This window comes from Hypomesus transpacificus, unplaced genomic scaffold (assembly GCF_021917145.1).
Source record: "Hypomesus transpacificus isolate Combined female unplaced genomic scaffold, fHypTra1 scaffold_107, whole genome shotgun sequence".
Classification (NCBI taxonomy): Eukaryota; Metazoa; Chordata; class Actinopteri; order Osmeriformes; family Osmeridae; genus Hypomesus; species Hypomesus transpacificus.
Genome location: NW_025813698.1, coordinates 117,490 through 143,260, shown reverse-complemented (window position 1 = coordinate 143,260; position 25,771 = coordinate 117,490). Strand labels below are relative to the sequence as shown.

The window sequence follows — 25,771 nt, the reverse complement described above, 5'->3', positions numbered from 1 at the left end:
GTCTGACCTATAGTTGCCCTTGCTGTCGTCCTCGCGCACCTCCAGGGAAACGGTGAAGGTGAAAGTGTCGCTGTCTGGGGAGAGGGGCAGGGCTGGGTCCCTCACGTCCGGCGCTGGCCTAGAGGAACGCCTGAACGCCGTGGAGAAGCTGTACAGGATACGACTCACCTGTGATTGGAGGAGAGCATAGGGGGAAAATCTATGAGGCTGGCCTGAAGAGCATCCTCACACGGCCTCCTGTGTGCATTATGAAGGGAATCAATAGTGGATGGGCTCTCACAAACCCACAGGGCGGGGCATGAACATTTGGCTTCAACCACAAATATTTTTTGATTGCATTTGGGCCCTGTCTCAATACTGCAAGGCCCCCATCCAATCATCCTTAAATGGAAGTCCCTGATGGGATATGACTGGACTGGTATCACCTGCTTGGAGCAGAACATGATCTAATCCATCCAGTACAGTTAGCTTAGGAGTTGCTCCCAGGGAAAACGTCTGAGAGAGGATGGGTAGTTCAGGGCGTCGTTTTAGGGCAGGTAGGGAAACTCACGGCTTCCTTGATGTGGCAGGAGAACACGTGGATCTGGAAGTCCTCCGAGCTGCGGTAGCTCTCCGTGAAGGAGAAGCAGTCGCTCTCCAGGAGGCCCTCGCGGCCGCGGGCGCAGAACAGCACCTTGTAGATGGGGAAGGAGGCGATCTCCGTGCCCGACGCCTGGTCCACCACCCTGATGCACAGCCAAACAACAGAGGTTTTCACCTCACCACTCCAGTTACTTTGCACTTACAAGATAGTAATGCCAAGAACACTGCAGCAGTGTCTGAATCTGATTCAGTTGAAGAGGTAGGGATTCTGTATCTAACACGTTTCTGTATTATTATTATTTTTTTTTCAATGGGATAGAAGTGGTTTGGCGGTGTGTTTTGATGTAATGTCACTATAACAATTCTCTTGCAATCCTGTCAAGTGTCTGGAGTCATTTCTTTAAAATAATGGTCTCAGTTTCAACATAAATACCTTGCAACTCCAGTTTCCATTTCCTCTTTTAAAAGGTTACAACTAATGTGCAGTCATTTGAGACTGACTGTGGCCCTGAGAGGGTTATGGGGTTTTGCACATGTTGCACACCAAGCGCAATACGCAAGCTGCCAAATTACATGTTGCGGTATTCTTAAGCTACAACCTCAGATATGATTTATGTGTGCATAACTTGAATGACAGAAAATTGGTCAGACTGTATGAATGAGTAGGTATGTGTCCATAAGCGCCTGTAACATTCGTGTGCTATGAGGGAAAGGTGTGTGTGTGTGTGTGTGAGAGAGTGTGTATCTGTGTGTGTGCGCGTGCACGAGGCTATGAGACTGACCGGACGCAGCCGTCGGACACGTTGGGCACATGGAGGGTGACGGGGATGGGGATGGCACTCTCCGCACGCAGGGTGGCCATGGCCTTCTGGGCCTCCGATTCACTGCGGGGGGCCTTCACCCAGGTGCAGCCCAGGTAGGACAGCTTGCTGAACTGGACACTGTCCTCCTCCAGGGTGGTGGGGCTGGCCACTGGACACACCTCCGCCACTGTTGGGGTGGGGGTCAGGGTAAAAGGACAGTATTTACCTCACGTAGAAAGGAAGCAAGCAAAAAAAAATTCAGGGGAAGTAGTGAAACAGCATGCGTCATTCATGCCTTGCTAATGAGAAGAAACGCTGTTTCAAAGTTTCACCTCACTTTTGCAGCGAGGATAATAAGTGAATACTATCCGTCGGTTCCAAATTAGCTCAGCGTTGCAGAGGAAGCAAGTTATGGGACAGGAAGTTGGGGGTCGGTCTAATCTACACTTTCGCACTCTACAAACAGGAAGCAGAACAATGAAGAGTGCAGCACCTGCAGCTGCCTAGCAGTCATCAAACACACAGTTTTGCCCTGCCACTTCTAAAGGAGGCAGCAGAAATGCATTGAAGTCTGAAGAGAAGAGCTTGCTCAAAAACAGGCCAAGAATCCTCTCGCGTAAAATGTTTGTGACATAAGCAGTAAATTAACCTTTTTTTTTGTCATTTGATTTCATTCTGATGAGTCATCTGGTGGCGTATGCTCTGTGGAGCACTCAATTCTAAGGTGAATCATGCTATGGAAAACTGTGTTGGTAGCACTTTTACTCTGCACTCCTCTGCTCCGTGTAGCCTGACGTGGAGCATGTGTGGTAAAGATCCTCTTCGCTCACAGGTTTGGGTCACCATGCATCACAAAACTATCCTCGTAATTTGTAAAACACAATGTACACCACTGTTCTGTGACGATAGACGGCATGCATATTTTATGTTATGAAAGTTGTAATAGAGTGCGATGTTTTCCATCAGATTGATCTATTTTGACCACTTATCAAACAAACTATTGAGAGAGCCCCATCATGTCCTATCTCTTTGTCTATTTGGGCACCAAGGCCATGTATCTTTTGAGTGGGATGCTACCATACCTGCTGGTGTTGGATCAAGATCCAGGCCCTGAGGCCTGGCCTCAGGGGACAGGCCCAAGGAGGGCTCTGGGTCCTGGGTCTTCTCTGGCTTCTCCTCTCCACCCTTCTCTTCTTTCAGCAGCTCGTCGTCCAGCACCTCCTCCATCGCTCGTTCTAGCTGCTCGTTACCGTTCCACGACATCTGGGGCAGGGAAGAAGAAGACGTTACAGAGAGAGAGAGGGAGCGAGGGAGGGAGAGAGAGGGGGGAGGAGAGAGAGAGAGGGAAGGGGAGAAACAGAAAGAGAAAGAGAGAGAGGGGGAAACAGAAAGAGAGAGGGAGGGGGAGAGAAAGACAGAGAAAGAGAGAGAGGGGGAGAAAGAAAGAGAGAAGGGGAAAGAGAGAAAGAGAGGAGGGGGGAGAGAGAGAAAGATCACCTTAAGCCGGGGCTTCCCCTCGGACCCTGAAGGGGACCCTCCGGCGGTGGGCGGCACCAGCACAAACTCCTCGCTGGTGACGGTGGCCACCGATTCGGTGGAGCCGCTAACTTTGCCCAGAGAGGAGCTGTCCTCCATAGTTGGCTAGTCTGCTAGCGGCGACCAGCCCGGGCCAGAGCTCTCCCCCTCGACTTTGTTTGTCCTCACGTTCAGGGAACAAGGCAGACTGCAGCCTTCACAGCCCTGACGCTGCAGCCCTGGGAAAATCAGGGGAGAAGACAAATAAATGTAGACTTTAAACACACAGCCGTAGGGCAGTTCAAAACTTAGCTTATAGTCCAACTGTACAGCTTGTCTCTTTGATCCGGATACATTTCCTTTTACATTATCGAGAACCCATAGTCTACTTTAACGTACTGATTCTGGTGATTTTTACGTTCTCAAAGTATGTGTAAAATGGTACATTAAAGGACAACACACATCAAGGAGCAGAAGGTAAGAGAGCCAACAGGTGTGATCTCTGTACTGACATGAGCTGGTATGCTCCAGACCAAATATACCGCAGAGCCAGAATTCCCTTTATGAATTAAACCGAGTAAACAAAAAATGCCGCACCCCAAATGAGTAAAAACTCCAAGCTTTAGGAATAAGCTGGTAAAATTCCCACAGATTCCCACTTGGTTCTCATGATGCCCTGGTAGGCCAACGTGAAAAGCCATTAGTGGGAGGAAGGAGAAACATGTTGCGTTCCATCCCACACACAAGCTAGTCTCTGGTGCTAATGCACAGACAGAGGGCATCCAATCTGAGCTAGCAGAGTGCCCCGAAAAGATGCCAACCTAGACACTACCCGTAGCCTCTATTAATACCATGTCATCTGAAATGAATGCCAGCGATTCAGCAGTCAAATTACACTTAGCCTAGGTATGCTTTCTGCTGAACGTGCTTAAAGCTCATCCTGTCAGTTCTTATAATCAAGTGATTTTGTTAAGGCAGACTACAGTTGAAATGTTTTACCAGTTTTATAGATCTGAGTGATGTAGCTCGTCTGGAGTCTTCTAGGGGGTGGGTCATTTTTAGCTTGCAATTGTAGTTAGTTTTGATCTGTGTATTACGGCATCTAGTTAGGCTACATGATCAAGTCCAACATGTTTCATACTTGCACGTATCCAGTATAACCATGCCCCATAAGGCTAAGATGGGGTCTCCTAAATGGTCTACACAAAAAGTTATCTGATTCATACATCATCAGGTGATTTGTTTACCTTGAAATGTAACTAAATGCAGTCCCAAAGAAGACAAAGAGGAGAAAATGGGTGATTGATTGGTTTCCTAAACTAACACTCGCACAGTGAGACACGTGGAGTTTACGCTGCCTAGCTGGGGGTCTTTGACCGTTCCTGTGGACAGAGCTCTCACAGAAAGACAGGGACACACAGACAGCTTGTCGGCCTTGGAAACTGTGCCCCACTTAAGAGATAGTTATGAGTCATGTGCTCCTATCACACTCATTCAATCATGCCCATTACAAACCTTGCAGAGGAAGGATTATTATGAATGTTCCCAGTGATAAGTGCCTACTGGTCTGTGAGAGAATTCAAATCAATTTGCTATGGGAAAGTCTGTGCCACAATGACTAACTGTACTACATGCAGAACTATCAGGATGATCAGGTGGTCTCGGCCTGCATCTCTACGTTACATTACATTTCATTTCATTTACCAGAAGCTTTTATCCAAAGTGACTACAAATAGTCCATACAGAAGTGAAAAATGCAGAGAGAAAAATAAGGCTCAGAAGTGCATGGTTCTAACACTATTTCAGTGGTCTGAGTCAACACAATCATACACACCTTTTTCTAAATCCTAAATCAAATAGAATGATCTGATCCAGTAGGCCTATTTCAACATGATGTCCTCATCATTTGTTACTCAACTTTTCATCCAAAGCTAAGCCTGTTTCATAGGCCCTTCTCTCACTGCAACCAAGCCTGTCAGCTAAGCAATGGTGATAGGTAGGATGGGTGTGAACACCAAATCATAAAACCGTCTCTCTAAACACAGAGACAATACACTAGGTCCATTACAACTGGTTGTGCAGATCAAAGTTAGGCAATTTACAGCTCACCACTGTCTTACAGGTGTAACTGGCTCCAAGGTGAACCGTTTGGACACTGATTCAAAAGGCCCATCCTTAAACCAGGTTGATGACACCCATTAGGCAAGAATGAAGCTCATTTTTGTGATAGTGTTGTTACAGTGATTTCCAAAGACAACGTCGGTGCACAATGCAGTACTTATTTGACTGCATTGTGCTCTGTGGTGCGAGAATGAATTTAAGGCAAGTTGTTTGTAACTGTCTGACAAATGAAGGGTGGAGCATCCATATTCTGACATTCCCAAACCTAATATTGCTTCAGTTATGACAAAAAGATGGTGGAATGTCTGAAAACCACTCATAATGTCTGCTGTGGATTGACACATTTAGCACATCTGACAGGGCACTCAAATGCCATTGTTGTGTGGTAAACCAAACTTGATTCCTTAAGTAAAAGAGAATACTCGACCATGATGTGATGGATAGCTTTTTGACTTGTTTTCGTTGACAACAAGTATTTTATCTGCTGTTTCCATTCAGATGTTCACCAAGCAAGACAGAAAACCCCCATGCTCCATATCTTTATGTTAAACCATACGTGTATCACCGTCTGTGTTGACCAGATACGCAAATATGCAAACACGGATATAATGAAATAACGTCACACACTGGCTCACAGAGCAGTTATGTTCTATGTCAGTGACACTTAGTATAACGTATTGCACGTTGTGTACATCTGAATGCTACGAAATACTGTTTGTTGGCAGAATCTTAATAACATTATTGAACATTTACAATGTTCACAACTGTGACAGACCAAAACTTCACACTAGAAGCGTCCTACAATCTTATCATGAAATTTGAAGTAGTCCTACTTCCTAACAATGTCTGGGTTTTAAAGCTGTTACAGTATGAAGTACAGGAAATTGTGGCAACGAAGCAAAGTATCCAACAATACCTTTTCTTGGCAAACCAATGCAAATGGCTGATAAGTCTTCTGCGTGAACTAGCAGCAGTCGACTTCGATAGCAGTCACATGAACAGACAAATAAAGACCTGCTATTCTAGATAAGCGAGCATGGCATGACTCGATTTTCTCGCTTGCAACAAAACGTTGCTATTGCTTGACAACGTCTACCTATTGCTAGCTTCATTTGTATATAAGCTCATTTACTCACGTTAACAACCAAAATCGTTTGGTATGCATGTTTCGTAGAAAACATAGAAAGAAAGGATGGCAACTACAGGTATAGCCAGAGATAATAAACCTAGTGTCTAGCGTCGCTAGATAGCCTCAGCTAGCCTGTTGTATAAAAAAAAAATTCACACAAGCGAGTTTGTCATGCTATTTTTATCGAGTTCATGGAAACATTTCTATAGGGTTTAAGGTGTTATCATCCAAAGGTTGAAACAGAGCTGTCACTACAAAACTAGCAGGGCTACTACATAGGCTAGCTAGCCATCTTTACAACAGCGTGAAGCCAGTCTTCATATGTAATCACATATCCTTTTCTTTCACATTCTCCAAAATAAAAGTACCGTAACAAAATGTAATTTGTATTATTTGAACCTCAAAATGAAACTTTACGTCTACAAAAAGGTAGGAAGGGTTCTAAGTTATTTTACATCTTAGTTCAATAAAATACACTTTTACTTAGTTCTACTTGTCATAAAACCACGATAACGAACTCGTATTTTTACTGAAATGCACTACAGAACATTGAACACGTTATGAGCACATCTCAGGTTATGCCCTTATTCTGAAGGAAAATTTGCAGGACCGGAAATGATATTGAGGACCACCGACGGCAGTTTCACGGTATCTTTCCATACCAAACAGGAAGTTTAAGTAACTAGCTAGCCTAGGCTGAGTTTTGGGACGCTCTAGTCAAGTGGTTAGCCTCCGTATGATATGCTAAGCTAACAAGAACAGCTGGCTATTTGACTGGCTTGCTCGGTCTGTAAACCATAACAGTGAAGCACTTGATTTGCACCCTCGCCCAAAATGGTAAACAAACTATTGTAGGAGAACCGCTATCGCTAACTGCACCACACAAACAAGCTGTTCTCTTAAATACATGCAATGCATTTGCTTCATGGTGTAGGGTAAATATATAGCTATTTGTCTAACTTACTTGTTTTGAGGTATGTAGACTCGTCCGGACGACTTGCTAAACAGCAGTAGCTGTCACTGAGTTGCAGTGCACGAGACTGCCCAGACGCCAGCGGATCCAAGCGCGTACACTTCTCTGTGGGCTCTAGCTGCGGGACCGCGCTCACATCGTGTACTGTAGTATTGCACACACGCACACAGCTTTAAAGAAACGTGTAGATGCTGGATAAATTGTTGTCAGATTAGAGATTCGGTGTGTTAAGTGTAGTAACTATGTATGTGATAGGGTCATGTATTTGTGAATCGCGTTACATTTATTTGTGAATCATGAAATACATGTGTGAATCGTATTACGTTTGTTTGTGAATTATGTAACTAATCTAACTCCATAAGTAACTACATGTAAAACACTACTACACGGCAGTAACAAACAGTGACATTTAATGTATATAAAACATTTTAATGTCAAAACGTAACTGTTAAATACTGCTTGTCTGCCTTTCATTAGATATTTGAATGCAAGTTCTAACATGTTAGTAGGGTTAGGGTTAGACAAACTAATAACTCTACATTAATACTGAATGTAGAGTATAACAGTATAAACAAATTACAGTATAACAGAGAACCATTAGTTCTGTTCTGATTTGTAGGAATAATCATGTGTTCTTCTTTAATATGGAGTTCGGTTATGCTATACCTGCATTGCTTATGTACCAAATCCATCACACAACATAACTTTCAGGATAACTAGCAAAATTATTATGACTATAACGTTTATTTTTTGCTTTGCTGATTCAACCAATCTCACTTTAAAATCGTTTTTTACACAATATAAAAAGGGGCAAATTGAAATAAAACAATGCAAGCAAAGTTTTCTAATATTAGTTAAAAGTGAGCGATGTAAAGTGACAGATAGACTAATAATGACATATTCTAATTTCTTAAATATTGTATCTCAAGTTGTTAACATGTCAAAACAAACACCTTAAACATGGGAAAGGAATGACATTCATGTACAGTTCACAGGCTCAACCATTTGGGAGAGTGCAGAGACAAAATGGCACAAACTACATCTAGATCATACAAGACTTACAAGAAACTGCATTCTTCATTTTAAAAACTTATCCCGAATGAATATGTAAAGTCAACTCATCCAGGGACAAATATGCATCCACTGCTGATTTGCTAATATACTGTACATATCTCACCTTTTGCATCAATAAAGAGAAATACAACTTCAGTAAGACCTTAGTGTAAGTATTTTGAAGTTTAAAAAATACTGCTAGTTCACTTGATTACATACTGTATGGAGGACACAATTACCAGTTTTACTGTATCTTCATAATTTTATAACTGTTGTAAAATATGAAGTCGAAGTAGTCTTTGAGTCAAAGTAGTCTTTGTACGGAGTCATTTTCCAGTTTCCCCCCAAATACCCTCGGTAGAGTGGTATGCACTACAATAACATAGTTTCAGTTACATAATGAAAACAAAACCATTGAAAGATAAACATTGAGAAGATGGACAGCTGCATGGTTTGGGCTCTTCCCACCTGTCTCAGGTGGTAGAAGTGCTACAACTTGCATAGAGAAAGATCTATAGTTAGAGTCTCTCTACTGGTGTCAATCAGTGAAAAAAAATCGAAGACAGTTCCTCAATTTTTTCTCCAACGTCTGTCATTCTCAAAAATGTTTTAGGTTTTCATTTCCTTTCCAAAATGAAACATTCAAGAAGTTCATACAGTATACAATATGATTTTTTCTTCTTATTTTCACTTTTGGCAGATACAGGACATAACAAGAGTAGCTGTTGGTGATGGTTGGTAGCCCTCAATTGGTTACTGAACCCACATTATACCTTCACAGACAGTGGATGGGTCTCGTCCTTTAAACGCAAAATGCAGACTCTTAATGTAAATGCCCTTTCTCTCCGTGCTGCAGGAGCCTCAATGGGTTTGGAAATACATCAAAAATTATAGCTAAAGTATCACCTACTTCTGAATAGAAGACAAAAATACTATTTCAATTTCCTCAAATATAAGTGGAAGCTGGTTGACAATTTTTTTAGGGACTGGACTGGCATCAAGCAGGAAGCCCGAACCAGCTGATTCTCCCAAGACCACTCAGGAGACATGTCCTCAGAGTGCATCCAGGGGAGACAGCAACACTCAGGAGAGATGAGCGCAGTCTAAACTCATCTCCAAGGTCACACTTCAGTGCTGATGGCGCGGGTGTTCGTATAGAAGTCCGGCACCGGCTGCAGTGACTGACCAGCACTTAACAGGGACCCGGGGAGAGGAGGCAAGGCCAGTGCCAGGGCCTGGTTCTCATAGTGCGTGGGCATGTAGGTGATGCGTTCGCCCCCGTTGCGCATCTCGTCGGTGGTGCGGATGTAGAAGGGCGACTCGTAGGGCGAGCACGTGGGGCAGTAGCCGCGGGGGGTCTGGACGGCGGAGGCCGGCGGAGGGGGCTCTGGTGTGAGAGAGAGGGGGGTGATGGCCGCCCCCTCCAGCCTGGGAGCGCTGCAGGCGTTACAGGCAAAGCGGGGCTGAGAGATGGAGCCGGTGTCAGACCCATTCTTCTTACAGCAGTAGTACTGAGAGGAGGTGAGAGATGGAGCGGGAGGAAGTTGAAGGGGAAGGGAGAGGAGGGTGGTGAGGGGAGGAGTCAGATGTCAGGGAGAGTAGGAGGAGAAAGACAGAGCAAGTAAATCACAAATGTTGGGCAATTGAGGAAATACCAGGCATACGTTTATGTACAGACATACAGTACAGTACTTAAGGGTAAATGCCTTCCAGACAAATTCCACACATACCTGGATGTACAGACACAAGCATAGTGTACACACAAACATATGTATTGTACAGATTCACATGCATTAGACCCACCTGGAGTCTACAGTAACAGAGCACTGCTATGATACACAGGAGTATCACCGTGGCGAGAATTCCTCCGGTTATGACAACAGTTCCAGCTGTCATCCGACCAGCTCTCCATCAAACTCTGACAGGACAGGAAATGACATAATCAAGAAGCCAGCATGCATACAATAGACACAGAGTACATCTGGCAACAGTACAAAATATACTGTGTACTTCATGTGATTACAGGGAACATACTTGTACTTACGTTCAATAAAGTGTGCTTTAACACCTGAAACAAAGCAGAACAGAGATTATTACATAATAAATAATAAACATGTAATGTTCACAAAGAAGACATTGCTTTTTTTGTTGTGTAGTTAATCACACACAAAACATTTTTGTACCGACAGTTTAAACTGTCACATTGATAGCCCTCGTAACAACCTGTATTCAATGTCAGCCCTGAGGAAAGTGACCACCTGGAAGTACACAAACAGCCCTTCTTGACACCATTCAGTGACCGTTCTCCCACCTCACCAAATGGCCTTCAAATCTCCATGATATGCTCTACAATGAAAACTTGTGTTTTGCCTTACTCACATCAGAAGAGTGTTGGAGGACAGGTGTGGGGAAACTGAGGTCAGCAGGTTGTAAATGATCAGGCAAACTGATGGACAGATGCTCGACACAGGTGGAAGATCACTTTAACCTGGAAGGAAGGAAGAAGCGCTTATAATACAAACTGATCATGAAACTGAGGACTTGAATAAAGAGGTCATAAATAAGAAAGATGCCCTTGCACAAGGATAGTGTGTCGAAGTACCACAATTTACCACAAGATGGCAGTACAAGAATAAATATCAGTGAAGCAAAATGCAAAGCGTGAGTGTGGTCTGATATCAGTATGTTGCGTGCAGGACTGACGATGTACAGGTGTACATATTGCTTCCTTCAAAAGACTCGTGCCAAGGTATGTCTCCTGCTCCTTAAGTACTACACAGACTCAGAAAATGTAAAAGATCCCATGGTATTTCATTGATCCATATTCAAGTCATAATCTGTAATTCTGTCAAATGTAAATCTTAAAAAATAAAAAAAAAACACTTGCATTCATTTACATAGACGTATCAGCCCATCGACATTAACCACATAGTACTTGATATAACACACATAATACAGCACAATACGTTTCGTACGCTTACATGTTAAGTCAAGGCCAAAGATGGCCAACTGACAGACATTAGGCCAGTGTAAGGGACACGCGGTATCTAATGGATTCCCACGGACTCGAGCGCGATGCTGAGCGGGGCTTTAAAGTCACTTAGTGGTCTGTTACTTTGGTCTCCAGGGCCCATTTGTTTTCATAAGACAGCTGTTATTTGACACTGAATGTGCAGTTACTGTAGGCTACACTGACCAAAAGGTACAATCCCTTCACACATACACACAGGCAAACACACACAAGCAGGGATACCGACATACACGCATGCATCCATATTCACACATATATATAATGCTATTGTGAGCCTTTAAGACACTGTCAGACCCATTTGGTTTCAAACTCAAACACACAGTACATACAAACAGATAAACACTAAGAATAAGAATAAGGATAACCAGAATAACACAAAGGTGTGACTGGCTGTTTTGCTACACGACAGGTCATCCAATCCAATAGAATTCGATCAACACTACCACAGTAATGTTTATTCAGTACCGTTGTTTACAAACCACTGCCAAACCAACACCATCCATCCTCACACACTCACAAACGCACAAATACCCCCACACACACACAGACACACACAGATGCACCCTAAAAGGGATGCGTCCCTTAAATTCTCACACAAAGCCTTTTACATGACACCTGACCTACCCCTGACCTGGACAAAGACAAAGACAAAGAACAGTCTGTCACACCGTCGAACACAACGTGACCCGCACAGTTTGTCACACAGGAAGACGCGTGCAGAGCCACAGAGTGACATCTCTTCACAGTGTGACACACAAACACAACACGACACGACCTTGACATACGTCCCGTGGCGTGTCACACACGCGTGCACAAGGTGTTCGACTCTAAAATCGCATGTCTGCTCGTGTTAGCATGTCTGCACCAAAGCCTCTGTTGATGTGTTTGCCAATGCGTGCCCTTTTCCCCCCTTTCTATTGGTGCGTATGTGTGCGCAATGACAGTTTGTTACCAAATTAAGGTATAGCCTTTCCGTTGTGCGTGTGCATGTGCATTTTTGTGTGTATGTGCATGAATGTTTACAGTCCGTGCCTTTCCGTTTGTGCATGTGCACGCTCGTGTCCGCATTTCTGTGTGCCTGCGCTTTTGTGTCGGTGCGTGTCACTGCGTCTTTGTCTTCATGCGTCCACTGCGCGTGTGTGTGTCTGTGCATGTGTTCCTACGTGTGTCTGCATGTCAGCTGTGTGTGTGTGTGTCTGTGCGCGTCCGCTGTGTGTGCGTGTGTGGTTTCACAGAGGAAGTCCTAGTCAGCCAGACAGAATTGGGTTTGAGTAGCAGGGCAGATGTGATTAAGGACTCAGTGTAATGAGATGTAGCCCCACAGCTGCTGCAGGTGGACGGCACTCCGCCACATCAGGGAAGTCTAACTAACGCCGGGCGCCACTACTTCCTGCCAGACAGGAAGAGGCAGGAAGAGACCAAACAAGTCTGTACTTTCCTCTCCTCACAGCACCACATGACAGAATCCTATTTCATTTCTACAGCTTCAAAGGCAGTTACGTCCCCTGTAAGTGGTACAATTCTGTATAGCCAGAGATTTTTTTGTCATTTGTGTTGTTTATTCTCTGTAGCCTTGAAACAATGACGATACGAATCATAATTTTATACTACATAGTGATTATTATCTTCTTCTTGTCGTTTACAAATTGTGTATAGGCACACTATACAAATAAGTATAGCTAGCAATCTGAATATGAATAGATGTGACTTATCCCTCACACTATCTTCTGGAACAATCCAAGCTGAAGCTTTTCATCCCGTCTCTTCACCCCGTGTCACTGTTGTCATCCGGTCATTATTTGCGAGCACTGGGCAGACCAAGCAAGTGTCAGCTCTGGATTGTATTGTGGGACTTCAGGGCAACGTTTGATGTTTCACACTACACACACATTTACACACACATCTAGGATCATCAGAGAGAGAGAGAGAGAGAAGGAGAGATATAGAGGGAAAGAGAGAGAGAGAGGGAGAGGGAGGGAGGGAGACAGAGAGAGAGAGAGAGAGAGAGAGAGAGAGAGAGAGAGAGAGAGAGAGAGAGAGAGAGGGGAGGGGAGGGGGGGCAAGGGAGAGAGCTGGATCAGCCATTCTCACACACCACCTCTGGGCCCAGATTAGAGGAACAATAGCCGGACCCTTCACTGCCTTCAATCCCTTCACACTGCCTGAAGAGCCCAAACACTGATAAGACACAGTCACTGACTGCAACAGCCTCCACAATGTGGCTTCTGCAACCACGGCATGTGTTTTCTGTCAACTGAGGCATCCTGCTGAGACACTGAAATGAGGTCATGTGACCAGACCAGGACAAAAACATTGAGCCTTACTTCAACATTTTGGGTCTGCAGTTCTTTAAAAGTGGCTTTACATGCACACACACATGTATATTTGAAGACTATTCAAAGCAGCTCTACTCTGTGCACTGTATCAGACAGCTTGTCTTGTCCCGGGCTTCATTGGAAGCCCAGACAGACACACTAAATCTTCCATGGTTTGACCTAGGTTGTCATTAACACATATTCCAAGTATGGATGAAATGGCATATTACCTGCGATCCACATTTGAGCTTGAATAAATCCGCCTAAAAAAAGCCATCTCTCCATCTCTCCGGATTCACCCCGGCTGCATGGCCATCGCTCTGCTCACGAGAAGGAGCCCCTCATCCACGGTGAGGATTTTTTACAAGACATTGATTGGCGCTCCCCAACTGCAGCACCAAGCAGTTGCCTCCCTGTGCATCTCCCTCTATGAACCCCTTGCGAGAACACATTGATTGGGGCACGTGGCGGATCAGCGCTGGGGCTTCACTGGTCGTCACGTATATGAAATGAAGAGCGTGTTGGGTGTGAGACTCATCAGTATGCTAGACATGAGCGTGATGAGCACGGTGTAGTGGACTTCCCAAGAGAGACTCGTGCCTGCCACACGTCCAGTACTGCAGTGGGTCAGGGTTAGGGCTCGCGCTCTCTCTGTCTGTGTCTCTCTCTCTCTCTATGTGTCTCTCTCTCTCTATCTGTGCGTCTCTCTCTCTCTCTGTCTCTCTCTGTCTCTCTCTCTCTCGGTGTCTCTCTCTCTCTCTCTTTGTGTGTCTCTCTCTCTCTCCTCCTCTGTAACTATCTCTATTTCTTTTAATCTCTCTCTCTTTTTGCCCCTCATTATCTCTGTCACTTTCTTCACCTCCCTCCCTTCCTGTTGCTCTACCCTTCTCTTCTTTCTTTTTCAATCGCTTCTTCTGTATCTGGCGATCCCTGTTTATGCTCATTCAGATCCCATGTCAACCTGTCTCTCTCACCCCTCCTCTCTCTATCCCCCTCTCTCTTCATTTCTCTGTCTAACTCACTTTGTTGCTTTGCCCAACCAAGGAGGGATGACAAAGCAAACAACATGATGAAACCAATCTTGATTTCAAGACCCCACGCTACAACACACAGTCCAAAGGGTGTAACAGACAGCGACAGCTCAATGCATTTTGATTGACTAGATATCAAGCCCCGTTCCATTTCTCAGCAACATTAACATCCCTTCAAACAGCTGAGGGGCGGAGCCTTTATCTTCCACAGCTTCATTTGTCAGACCCAAGCTGTAAGCCACGCACTCCAGCGGGGTCCCCTCAAACATCTCATAGGGCACAGAGCACATCATGTGGAAACCCCCACAATCCTCCCCTGCACACGAAATACACAGGCTTGTTATCCCCACCCCCCCAACCCCAACCCCCCCTCCGCCCCACCCTACCCACCCCTCACAAAAACAAAACACAACCAACTGGGATTCACGGTCACAGAGTTAATGCAATTTGTGTAATTCTCTTATCAGAAGCTCCAGTAGGCTTTCCCTCTCTGCACATCTTCTCTGTCTATCTTCTTGGCGTGATGCGTAGCGCGTGTGTGACTGGGTGAAGGAACAAGGCTCGAGAGAAGAGGAGGCTGAGAGCTTCAAAGGTGGATTCTTTAGAGAAGGAGACCAAGACTAACAGCAGGTTGACTCCTTGTTGCTACAGTAATATCAGACTAATCGTATGAGAAGCGAATAAAGAAATGTGTTTTGTGACTGTCACAAACAAAGACTTGACTAACCCTAACTCAAAGACAGGCACCTGTTTGCCTAAAGCATTTAGGATCGAGTTGGGCTGGTTTTCTCTGTGAACTGACCTGAGTCCTCCAGATCTCCCCAAACAGGAAGTTCAGGTTTAACCCTTTCAGGAACTCTTTTACCCCTGCAAGTTTTCTATAATCAATATGTTAAATAATGGCAGTATTGGTTTGGAGCAGGGAACAACAATGGATGTAACATCCATGACCAGTACTGACATGTGTGTCTGTCTGTCAGTGCTGTGAGGAGCTAGCTGACCTAACAGTGGATTACAGAGGTCAGGGATATAGCACACTGCACACAGCCTAATGGCTCATGGGTCAATAGACACAAATAGACAATATTGAGTATTTTTTGTTTAACTGCTTGATTTAGACGTAGAATGTAAAAAGCAATCCTTTTTTCCCCCCCTAGTTAAAGCCATGGGTCAATAATGACGACAGTGTCCTACAGTATGGATTGGTCTTATGAAGTAGAGATGGTCCTCCAATCCCCTCAGCCAATTTACAGTCTCTGCCAGGAAGGGTAGTCAAAAGAAAACTGCAGAAGCATCATCGGTGCTCTATTCTTGGTTGAGCTTATGTTCCGGAACAAGGTTCCGTACTGTAGAACCTCATTCAGACTCCCACGCTTCGGTATTCTTCCAGGGAATTCAAACTTGCTGCCCGACACATCTTTCCTCTATTTACCAATGATCCTCTACTCTGATCTACTCTGCTGTATACTTCTATTCTCCTGCACTTCTATTCCTCAGCAGTGGTGCAGAGTCAACGCGCTCCTGTTACAGCTGCGCGGTGATGGTGCGGCACAGAGCACCTCATGTTGAAGCGTTGATCTCACAGCGCTTCTCTGCAGATCTGTATGCAAGTAGCTCAGCTGGACTCGCACCCCTCTCCTCCCCCTCCCCGCGTGTCTCACTCCAAGGACAGACGGACGTGCGGGCGGGCGGACAGACGGTCAGACTCAGATGTCGTGCTCAGGCGCTGGAGCAGAGCGGCGAGCAGCTTATTCCGCGGCGCCTGGGAGCGGGACGCGTTTCAGCTTTGTTTACATCAACAGCCCCCAGGAGAAGGCCTCCGGGCTTAGCTTGACGAGATGAGGACCGCCTCTAGGACAAAGCAGGGCTGAGATTCGTCTCGCGTCGTCCAACCACGGAGCGTCGTCGTTTCGTTTTACAGCACCACGACCTGCAGTTATCTGTCTGACGGTGTCGTGTGTCCACAGCAAAGTGTTGGTCAGCAGTACGGCCCCTTCAGTAAGTGAATCATCCCCTGCAAAGTGTGTCTAAGCATGCATTCGCAGTCACACAACCAATCAGGAGTTTAATAATTAGCTTTAAAAAAAACAAACACTCTAGAGCAGAAGCTGAATGATGAAACGCGGGGAGATATAAAGGATTGGTTTGGAAAAACACTTAAATTAGCAGAATACAAATCATCTCAACGCTGGCTGCTACTGTCCCAAGACTGAGGTTCTGGGAGGTTCTGGGAGGTTCTGGGAGGTTCTGGGAGGCATGGTGCCAAGGATATGCCTTGGCAGAAACACTGGGCTGACAAGCGTCGCCTTGGCAACGTTTCAACGCTCTGACCCCTTCACACACAGCATGACATCGGCTCAGAATGCCTGGTTGAGCAGTATGATGCATTCAACAACACCGAAACCGCTGGGGAAACTCAGAGACAGACATGCAAAGAGATTTGACACATCCTTCTACACACCTATTTGTTACACCTACCTACTGATTAGGCATTAGGTCTTCAAAGGATGTCAACGCTGTTCCTTTGTGAGATAACCCATGAAAAACGTTTTCGAACCAAGACTCACATATGGATGGAGCCTTTCTCAGCTACTTCCTTGAGAGCTTAAAATACACGATCTCACATGAAGCACTACCATCACAATAGTCTATTCAATCAAGCAACCACTAAATATTCTAAATCCCTGAACAATCATCCAAGCTGACATCCCAATCCCTACAGTTAAGTAAATGTAATACCACTTTCAACACAAACATCCTATTGGGGATTATTTTCAACAGCTGAAGATGGCTTCTTGTTCCAATTATTACTGTATTTATGTTTCCACTAACTGTACGTCAAGTAGTCCAAATAACTAGATAATAGAAATGATTTGGCTTATACAATTAACTGAATGGGAATTCTGATTGGAGAACCTTGGGTCTCCAAAGATCCTTTCATCTCCTCTTTTATCGCAACCCTCTCATTCACCTTTCATATTTTGATGCAGTTGCCTCAAACACAAACACAGCAACCATTACAAAAAAACTAGCTTGTTGAATAATTTAACACTCAGCCCTGCATTGCTTCTCTCATCTCAGGGTCAGTTTTAGTTACATGCAAGTACAGTATACTGGGCTTGGGCCTGCGAAGAGTAGTCATGTTAGGATGCTCTGAGACCAAACAGACCCATGTTAGAGTATACAGTGCAGGAGGAACGGAGTTGAGCTGCTATACAGGAGAATACAGAGTGCCTTGCCTAGACTAGAGCATGCCTTTGGGAGTCAACATGCATACTTTTTACAACAGCATCAAGGAGTAAAGAGCTTTTAAATATAATGAAGAAACTGTACAGGCCTACAACATACAGCACTTGTATGTATGTTGCATTAGAAGTGAGGCTGGCTCAACAGGACGGTTATTTGACTCGGCTCTAAAAGTCACTTCACTTTCAACATGAAGTTGAATTCTTTATTAACTCAGAAAATAAAATGTGAATGATGGCTCCTTGATGCCATAAATACTTTTAAACTTTTATAACACTTTACATTCCAAAACCACAGATTGAAGTTTGTTACGAAACTTGGATTCTCAAACCCTGACATTATCCTTACTAACTACAAATTAACTACCAACTACCATTATATTTCTCCTACAGTAAGCTATACCAACAGGAAGTCAAGTCCTCCCAGAAATAATAGTAGTTATTACTGAATGACCTCAGTGGGACAGTTATCTCAGTGAGACCAAGTAGCAATTATGTAAGTATGAGATTGTGGTGGGTGGTGTATGTGTAGTAGGGAGGTGTGTGTGTAGTGTGGTGGTGTGTGTGTAGTGTGGTGGTGTGTGTGTAGTGGGGTGGTGTGTGTGTAGTGTGGTGGTGTGTGTGTCGTGGGGTGGTGTGTGTGTAGTGTGGTGGTGTGTGTGTAGTGGGGTGGGGTGGTGTGCGCTTCCAGCTCCCTCCTGCTACCTGAAAGAAGTAACTAAGGCTAGCTCAATATTAGCCTCCATTGTGGCTCCTTGCTAACGCTACATCCAGCAGCACACCATAATCACCCATTGTGGCTGTAGCCTACTGATTCCCATATCCTGTTAGCCTGGCATGGTCAACACTGAGCACCCATGGGAAATCAGGACTGATTGCATCACCCAGCTAAGAGGTGGAAGAACGGAAGAAAGATGAAGAGATATAGAGAGGGAAGAAATGGGGGGGGGGGGGGGGGGGGGGGGGCATTTTCAAGTGTATTGATATCCCCTGTTGTATTAAACCCGTTTGGTGGACATAGGTGAGTGAGCTTAACATCTGGAAATGAAACATCATTATGTGTGTGTGTGTGAGCGAGCGAGTAGGTGACTGACTGATGGACATAACAATATAATTGTTATTTATAATTTTAGGACAGTAACTACAGTATAAGCTCCGCACCAGCCATGGGCAGGATATTCCCCAGCCACAGTGTAACAAAATAGGCGAGGTGTGAAAGACAAGGAGGGTGCATTTTAGTTTAGGTCATTGTCAGCTATTTTACATCCACTTCATTTAATGAGCCTCAAGGTCCATTAACCACAGCCGATACACGCGAAAGGAAAATCATTGCAGAAAACAGCCTTTGGAGACCAACGTTACAGTTCAGGTCCTGACACATTTCAACTGACATTTTTTTCCCTCAACGCTGCAGCATGAACTAAAACCACAATATATGTTCCCTGGCAGTGTAGAACACGTCAAAGAGACATAATGACACGTGCATAAATGAACCTACTCAAAACAAGTGCATTTTCTCATGGCTTGCTTAATCTCACAAATTATCATGTTCTCATCAAATGTATATAAAACGAGCTAGACTGATGACACACGTCGTTGACACTGGTATATGTCTACAGAATTAAAGGAAAGGCTACTCACTCTTCTGGGCGGTCACATTGTTCGTTTCGTCAACTTGCAGTATTCCTCTCGAGTTGAACAGCGATACGGACAGCTGATTGTTACAGCATTATCGGGACAAAAGAGTCGAGAGCACTTGTAGGCTATGGGGAATGCGGTGCATGGTTCACATCGATCTAGTGAGATGCTCGCGCGCCGCCGATTTCCCTGAAAGAACGTAACGTAACGGTCCTGCTGAGGGATCGTGTTCGACAGAGGTCAAAGAGTACCCCAAAAGCGACGGTTACCTAGATACATGTCAGGACATACTCCATTGTGTTCTGCTGTTAGCCAGAATCCTCTTGCAGTAGATCTTCCCGTTTTAGCGTTGTCTGTAAACCTAAATAATACAATCCAGGAGAAATAAGTAGCTTAACCAAGCCAACAAGTTGTGTCGCAAGTTGCTTTATGCGAAAGGAGGAGTTAACTTGGAGGCGCTGCCCAAGCAGCAACGTTTTAGGCTACAGGTATGGTTTCTCTTCATGGGGTGAAATGTCTTAGCAAAAGACAACACTGAATATCCCTGTCGTTTGACAATATTAAGCTTTCTTTAGGTCTTCAATAATACTAACACAAGGTTCAAATACAGACAAGTAAGCTATTATAATTGATTTGCCGCCAATTACGTCTTGCCTCTAATCTCGTCACTGTCGAAATAAAGACACCGCCAACACTGGAGTGGCTCTTAGCCCTCCTCTTTATTGGAACTGGAGGGAGCTGTGCGGTCCAGAGATTATCAAGGCAGCTGTCCAAGGTGCTGACGCTGCCCAAGGTGCTGACGCTGTCCAAGGTGCTGAAAGCCTGCAAGCGGTGCTTTGTGCTACTGTGGACAATGGACGACTCACTCTTTCGCTTGCCAGATAAACTAAACAAACAGGGAGCAGCCTACTACTAGGCTACTAGTTCACTAAATACCACCTTACATCTACGTGGGGCTTATTGATCATCAGCATCTATTTGACAAAATTACTATGGCGGTAATAGAGTTGATCTATATATCTTTGATGAAACAAAATCTGAAATGTATTCTAGTTTTAGACTGTATGTACAGTGTTTTTTGTACCCAACAAACCTTTTTTGGATATTCGAAAACAAACAGGAGAGAATGTCATAATCTTGGAATGTGATACAAAGGGAAATGCTATCATTTTAAACCCAGAGAACCAGACGGTGTACAGTCCAGACCGAAGCGGAGGTCACTAAAGCACATAACCCAAGTGAAGGTTTATGAACATGCTGGACAAACAGTATCGATCTGGTTGAGATGTAAGGACTAGCTTTGAAATCCGATCTCCACGTGAAGTGCTGGGTCAGTCAGTTCTCCAGACATAGGGAGCGTTCTCTCTCCCAGTGACCGTACAGTGAGACGTGACCTTAAAGACCAAACGCTATGCATCAGCGCTGTCTGATGGTTATTAATGGGCCTCGGTTTGCCCATCGACTCTGATATTGCACAGATGCAAAAGGGTAAGATCAGCCTTGCATACAAGCAATCCATTTAAACTAACGAGTATTCGGGCAACCGGCTTGCTCGCTCAAATTCCACTCCCCTAGCAACTGATGATTCAGTGAAATGGAGGCAGTAAAATGTACAAGTAAATGTTATTTGCTAAAGGGACTTGATGGATAGGTCTATTAGAGAATACGGTTTAGATAGTTTGTTCCTACTAAGAGGACTCCACACAAACGATGAAACACAGGCGGGAACAACCCCTGCTTTTAAACAGCAGTCAAGACAAAGAGTGTGCCCCTGTCGGCAACACCTAGGTAGCTAGCACGAGTGGCTGCCACGTCCTCCATCCAAACCTTTTTCTGTCTTCTATTTTGTTGTAGTTTTTCCCCCCCCCACAGGGGTCAGAGGGTGGGGTGTTAAAAGGCAGACTGACACAGAGCTATCCAGATGGATCATCTAGAGTCGTGGGGGTTGGAGTGGGGTGCGGTACACTGTTTGCGGTTCGCCACTGTTAGATCTGGTGCTGAAGGACGCTGGCCTATCTCCAGCGTTATCTACGACTCTCCCCTGAACAGACCCCGTGATGAGATCCTGGGGCGGAATCCGTCGCATCTCCATGGCAACCGTCAGCTTCCGGCTGAGTGAGAGGTTTGTGTGCGCGGGTCAGCTCAGAGCTAATGTCATTTCCTGTACGGCTGGACGCTCTCACTTACATGATGGCTATCTGGACCCACCCCAAGACTGGTACTACGTACTGTACCTTGCACATTTTCTCTCTTTCTCTCTGACCGAGGGAGAGGCAGACATGGTGCTGTAAAAGAATCATTCATCACTTTACCATTTCATTCAAACAGAGCAGAGTGACTGAGATATACAGTCTGGTGTGTTTTTGACAAAGGGTTGAATGTTATGTTTAAGGGGACAATCTTCATATTGTACTGTTCTGTATGACCAGAGTCTATGCAGGAGACTTCATTAAATAACCTACACCATCAATATCCTCCTCAATAGCCTTCCCCTGCTGGACCACGGACGACTAAGAATAGTCTTGGTAACTTATGAATAATGCTCAATTCTTTTTATGCAAAACCACTCACCACATATTATTGAGACTGACACGAGGATATGAAGATGCAGAATGTGTAAGGGGACTAAATTACCTCAGGGACGGCTGAGAGGAGAATGGGAGATGATTGATCATGACTAAGCATTGTGCCGGCCTCACTGTAAGTGTATCCATCCGTCAGGTGATCCACCGTCTCCGCTCCGCCAGTGGCTAAACCACACACACACATACACACAACCACACACACACACACACACACACACAGATTAGACCCAAACCACTAAGGGGTGACATTAGCTATGAGGATCAATCCTTCTTTGAGTCAACAGTACATTTTCAGATGCCTCAACCCACATCTGTAAATAAGATGGGAGTCGATTTATTGTCTTGCATTGGGGACTATTCTACTGATAAGGTTGTCAAGTATATCCCATATATCGTTTTTACATCACACCAATGCCAAAATAGATATCATTCCAATGTTCTAGAACCAATCATGTTCCTGCTTACATGTGGGCGTATCTGCATATCTATTATAAGAGCTGTCGTAAATAAGCTTTAATGGAACTGTCGTCTTGTGCCAACACATATTAACAGTGCTTCAATTCCAAATTGAGCTGACAGCTAATTGTGGTAACCTAATGGCACAACATCTATCTTAGCAAATACACTAGGACAAATTAAAATTATACCAATGTATAATACACAATGTATGTTTTTTATATCTGCATGTTGTTGACAGGCAGGTATAGAACCAACAGACCCTATTGAGGGGAAAGTGTAAATATTCCAGTCCTCTTTCTCTTCAACACCCCCCGCCCCCCATATCACAGTCATAGCCCCCTAAACATGAGCTAAACATGCCTATTCCATAATACTCTAGTTCAGTGGTTGAACTCCCATTCAGCTTCGACCACAAAAAGAGGGAGGGTTCCGTCCTGTTCCAGCCCATCCCTTCCGGCCAGCGAAGCTCCCCTTCATCAGGCTGAGCTGGAGGACTCTGTCCCCTGGGCCCCGTTCAAGGCCTGCATTAATTCACACAGCCATAAATTCTCCCTGAGAGGCCGGGGACGTGGCTGCCCGGTCTGGCCCCCATCCCCCAGGCGTGTGAGGCTTACCGCTCCCCTTCCTGCTGGAGTCTCCAAGGGGCCTCTCTGGGACTGACTTATGGCTCGATAGGTGGGGCTTCTGTCAGCGGGAGGTTTTAAGAGGCAGCTGTAAAGGACCGTTTCCTCAGACACAGATTAAGCGTGACCCAACACTAGAGAGCCAGGGGGGGGCAGCTTTCGTTGATTGCATCTCGTTGTTTCAAGATTTTGTTTTTGTAAATGTTAAGGGATACTGTTGAGGGAATATTGGTTGGGTTGGTGGTATACTATTAGCCTGGTCCTAACCAGACTCTCGTACATTTCATTTTTGACAGAGTCTGGGCTCGCTCCATGGACAAGCGTTAAGTTCCTAGAAGGTGCGTACTCTGTTGAAGTTTAAAACTATTGGATCAGCCCAGAGCCACTCTGGATCTGCCATAAGCAATCGCTAGTGTTCGCCTTAGCCAACTCCTTCACCACTAACGGAGCTAGCTGGAAAATCGAACAAACCCCGTGGGGATCAAGAATTGTTCTTGCTCCAGCTTTAACTTCTGGATATTCGGCAGCGTTGCCACAAAGGACCGAATGGCTTCGCTCGCATCTTTGTCCGGCACCATTACGGAACTACAACTCGAACTAGCGCACAACCTCGACGTCATCGTTCTCAGCCACTCCCTCTGTTCGCTGATTGGACCGGTTTACCGGAGACATCTGACTAATATACCTTAAGCCCAAATGCAGTACAGAAGCAAAATGAAAATTGAGCGGAAGTACGTAGGAGGGCAGAGCCAGGCTAGTATACCATGCCTCTATTCTGGAAGCATCTGGTGCAACTAGGAAATCTTTAATTATTGCAGTCCATACAATGAATGACACTGAAGTACAACTGAATGCCTCTGGGTATTTTAGGCCTCAAAATGAAAGTGACTAGCTTCTCACTGGCTCCAGTTCATTTGTTCCTCAAATTCAGTAGCGGAGATAAGACTTTCAAAGGATGAAAATACCAAGGCCTTTCTTTTTCATGAATTATGCCGTGCAGCCTTCGCTGACTATACATACACACACTCACATAACTTCAATATATTCGTATGCATCTTGATGAACTCAACTAAAGAACTGAGGATCTGCAAATTAGAATTCTGCAGCCACGATACAGAGACAGGCGAACGGAAGGGCACAATCGAGCAGATGCACTGAGAAAATACCATGTGGTTGTGTGTCATGTCAGCACTGTATGTATAGTACAACGCATTTCTATAGACCTGCAAGACCTTTGGAAAGTATTCAACCCCCTTTTACATCCATCACCTTTTGATGTCTCACAGGCCTTCTGACTGCAAAGCCTGCTCTGCCTTTCAGGATTCTAATGGTAAGGATGAAGCCTGGAAGGTCAAATGATCAGCTGTATGTACACTCTCTGATGCTATATCTGGTCGGAGCTGATAACACCCAAGTTTCTGGGGCTAATAGGGTTTCGCTGCAGCTCGGCCCCCTCCCTCTGAGCTTAAATGAAGCATTGGCTCCGAGTTCTCCCCAGCTAAAGCCAGCTAAATGACCAGGCCCACTGGAGCAAGCCTCATTAAGACCCGTAAGAAAAGACTAATTGGCTAAACGATCTGAGGTCAGAGCCCAGCGAGTGAATATCCAAAAGACACGCAGCGTGGGGCGCAAACCTCCCAGCCATGTGATCTGCACCCAGATACGGCCTGCTGGTTTTCTAAATCCTTTTCTTATGTTTTCCCTGTTTCTATATTTATAACCCTCCTCCCCCCCCCCCCCAAATGGAACGTTTTGCTATTTCGTATGGAGGGACGGGGGGAAGGGGGGGGACGCAGGAGAGGGGGAACACGGCGAGCGGAGGGGCGATTTAGTGAGGTAAAAACCGCCTCGGCTCTCCACGGCTCGGTGAACAGCTCCGGCTGATGAGGACTTACGTAAGCGGGGGCCCGGCTACTAACCGAGGTTGTTTTATTTATCGTTCCTGCGTTGTTATCGTAGCTTTCGGTTTGACTCGCTGTCACGCCGGCGTGGAGGCGTGAGCACGGCGGCGGTCCTGATCTGTTGTGACGCGGCGCCGCGAGTGAGAGAGCAGCACCAGCGAGGACGCATGGACTCAACAGGACGGCGGCGGATTAAAAAGGATGAGTCAGTGGGGTTGGTAGGACAGACTGCCATTGTGGCCGGGTCAGAGAGACGTCTCTGTCAGAGAGGGTAGAGGGGCGAGGGCCTGAGGAAGCCTGGAGGAACATGACAAACACTGCAAAACGACAAGATGGAGGTTGTAAAATGAAGACGATTCTCATGTTTACAAAATAGGCAAAACAAAACAGTTCTCAGAAAGTTAAGGGCTTCACAGCTGAAGGTATACAATGAGATGTGTGTAAAAAAAAAAAAAAAACTACGGCTGTCCTTTTCTTAGTTGTTTCTGAACGTACAATTTGAAAAAAAGATTTATTCTCAAACCACTGAACAATGAACACAAACACGTATTGTAATCAGTTCTACGAGTCTCCGATCATTCGGAAACACACAAGCTTTCCAGCTTTCCGAACAGGTCTCATGGCGTGGCTCAGACTAGCCGAGTCTCCCAAACAGAGGGAAGATGAATTTGGTGGGCGAGCGGACAGGAGTGAAGGGCAGACCTGGAGAGAGAAAAACCATCAGTCTTAAAGCGTGACTGTCATCAGAACATAATATACCTTAGATT

At 45.2% G+C, this 25,771-nt stretch overlaps 2 protein-coding genes across 4 annotated transcripts in view; both read right to left on the bottom strand.

Moving 5' to 3' along the window:
* Positions 1-7,236, bottom strand: part of rabgap1l (RAB GTPase activating protein 1-like) — a 72,924-nt gene extending 65,688 nt beyond the window's left edge. For 2 of the 3 annotated variants that reach the window (XM_047050289.1, XM_047050291.1), the window contains exons 1-6: positions 7,115-7,236; positions 2,883-3,139; positions 2,468-2,648; positions 1,365-1,572; positions 551-725; positions 8-168 (exon numbers count right to left, since the gene is read on the bottom strand). In XM_047050289.1, coding sequence (XP_046906245.1) covers positions 8-168; positions 551-725; positions 1,365-1,572; positions 2,468-2,648; positions 2,883-3,020 — 863 coding nt within the window. In that variant the 5' untranslated portion in view covers positions 3,021-3,139; positions 7,115-7,236. Of the gene's footprint in view, positions 1-7; positions 169-550; positions 726-1,364; positions 1,573-2,467; positions 2,649-2,882; positions 3,140-5,937; positions 6,453-7,114 lie in introns of those variants that run through there. The other variant, XM_047050290.1, reaches the window with a different exon arrangement.
* Positions 7,237-8,843: 1,607 nt separating this feature from the next.
* On the bottom strand, positions 8,844-10,583 carry fam163ab (family with sequence similarity 163 member Ab). The gene is made up of 4 exons (XM_047050352.1): positions 10,556-10,583; positions 10,221-10,244; positions 9,980-10,094; positions 8,844-9,687 (listed from the first exon to the last, which is right to left on the bottom strand). The coding sequence occupies exons 3-4, from the start codon at positions 10,070-10,072 to the stop codon at positions 9,298-9,300; spliced, it is 483 nt and encodes a 160-aa protein (XP_046906308.1). The 5' UTR covers positions 10,073-10,094; positions 10,221-10,244; positions 10,556-10,583; the 3' UTR covers positions 8,844-9,297.
* Between the last annotated feature and the right edge of the window lie 15,188 nt (positions 10,584-25,771).

Bases quoted from the DNA above. Each gene is read 5' to 3' on its own strand.
- fam163ab (XM_047050352.1), bottom strand. From the start codon at position 10,072: ATGACAGCTGGAACTGTTGTCATAACCGGAGGAATTCTCGCCACGGTG. The intron at 9,688-9,979 runs GTGGGTCTAATG...ACCTCCTCTCAG, and splicing joins TCTGTTACTGTAGACTCCAG to TACTACTGCTGTAAGAAGAA.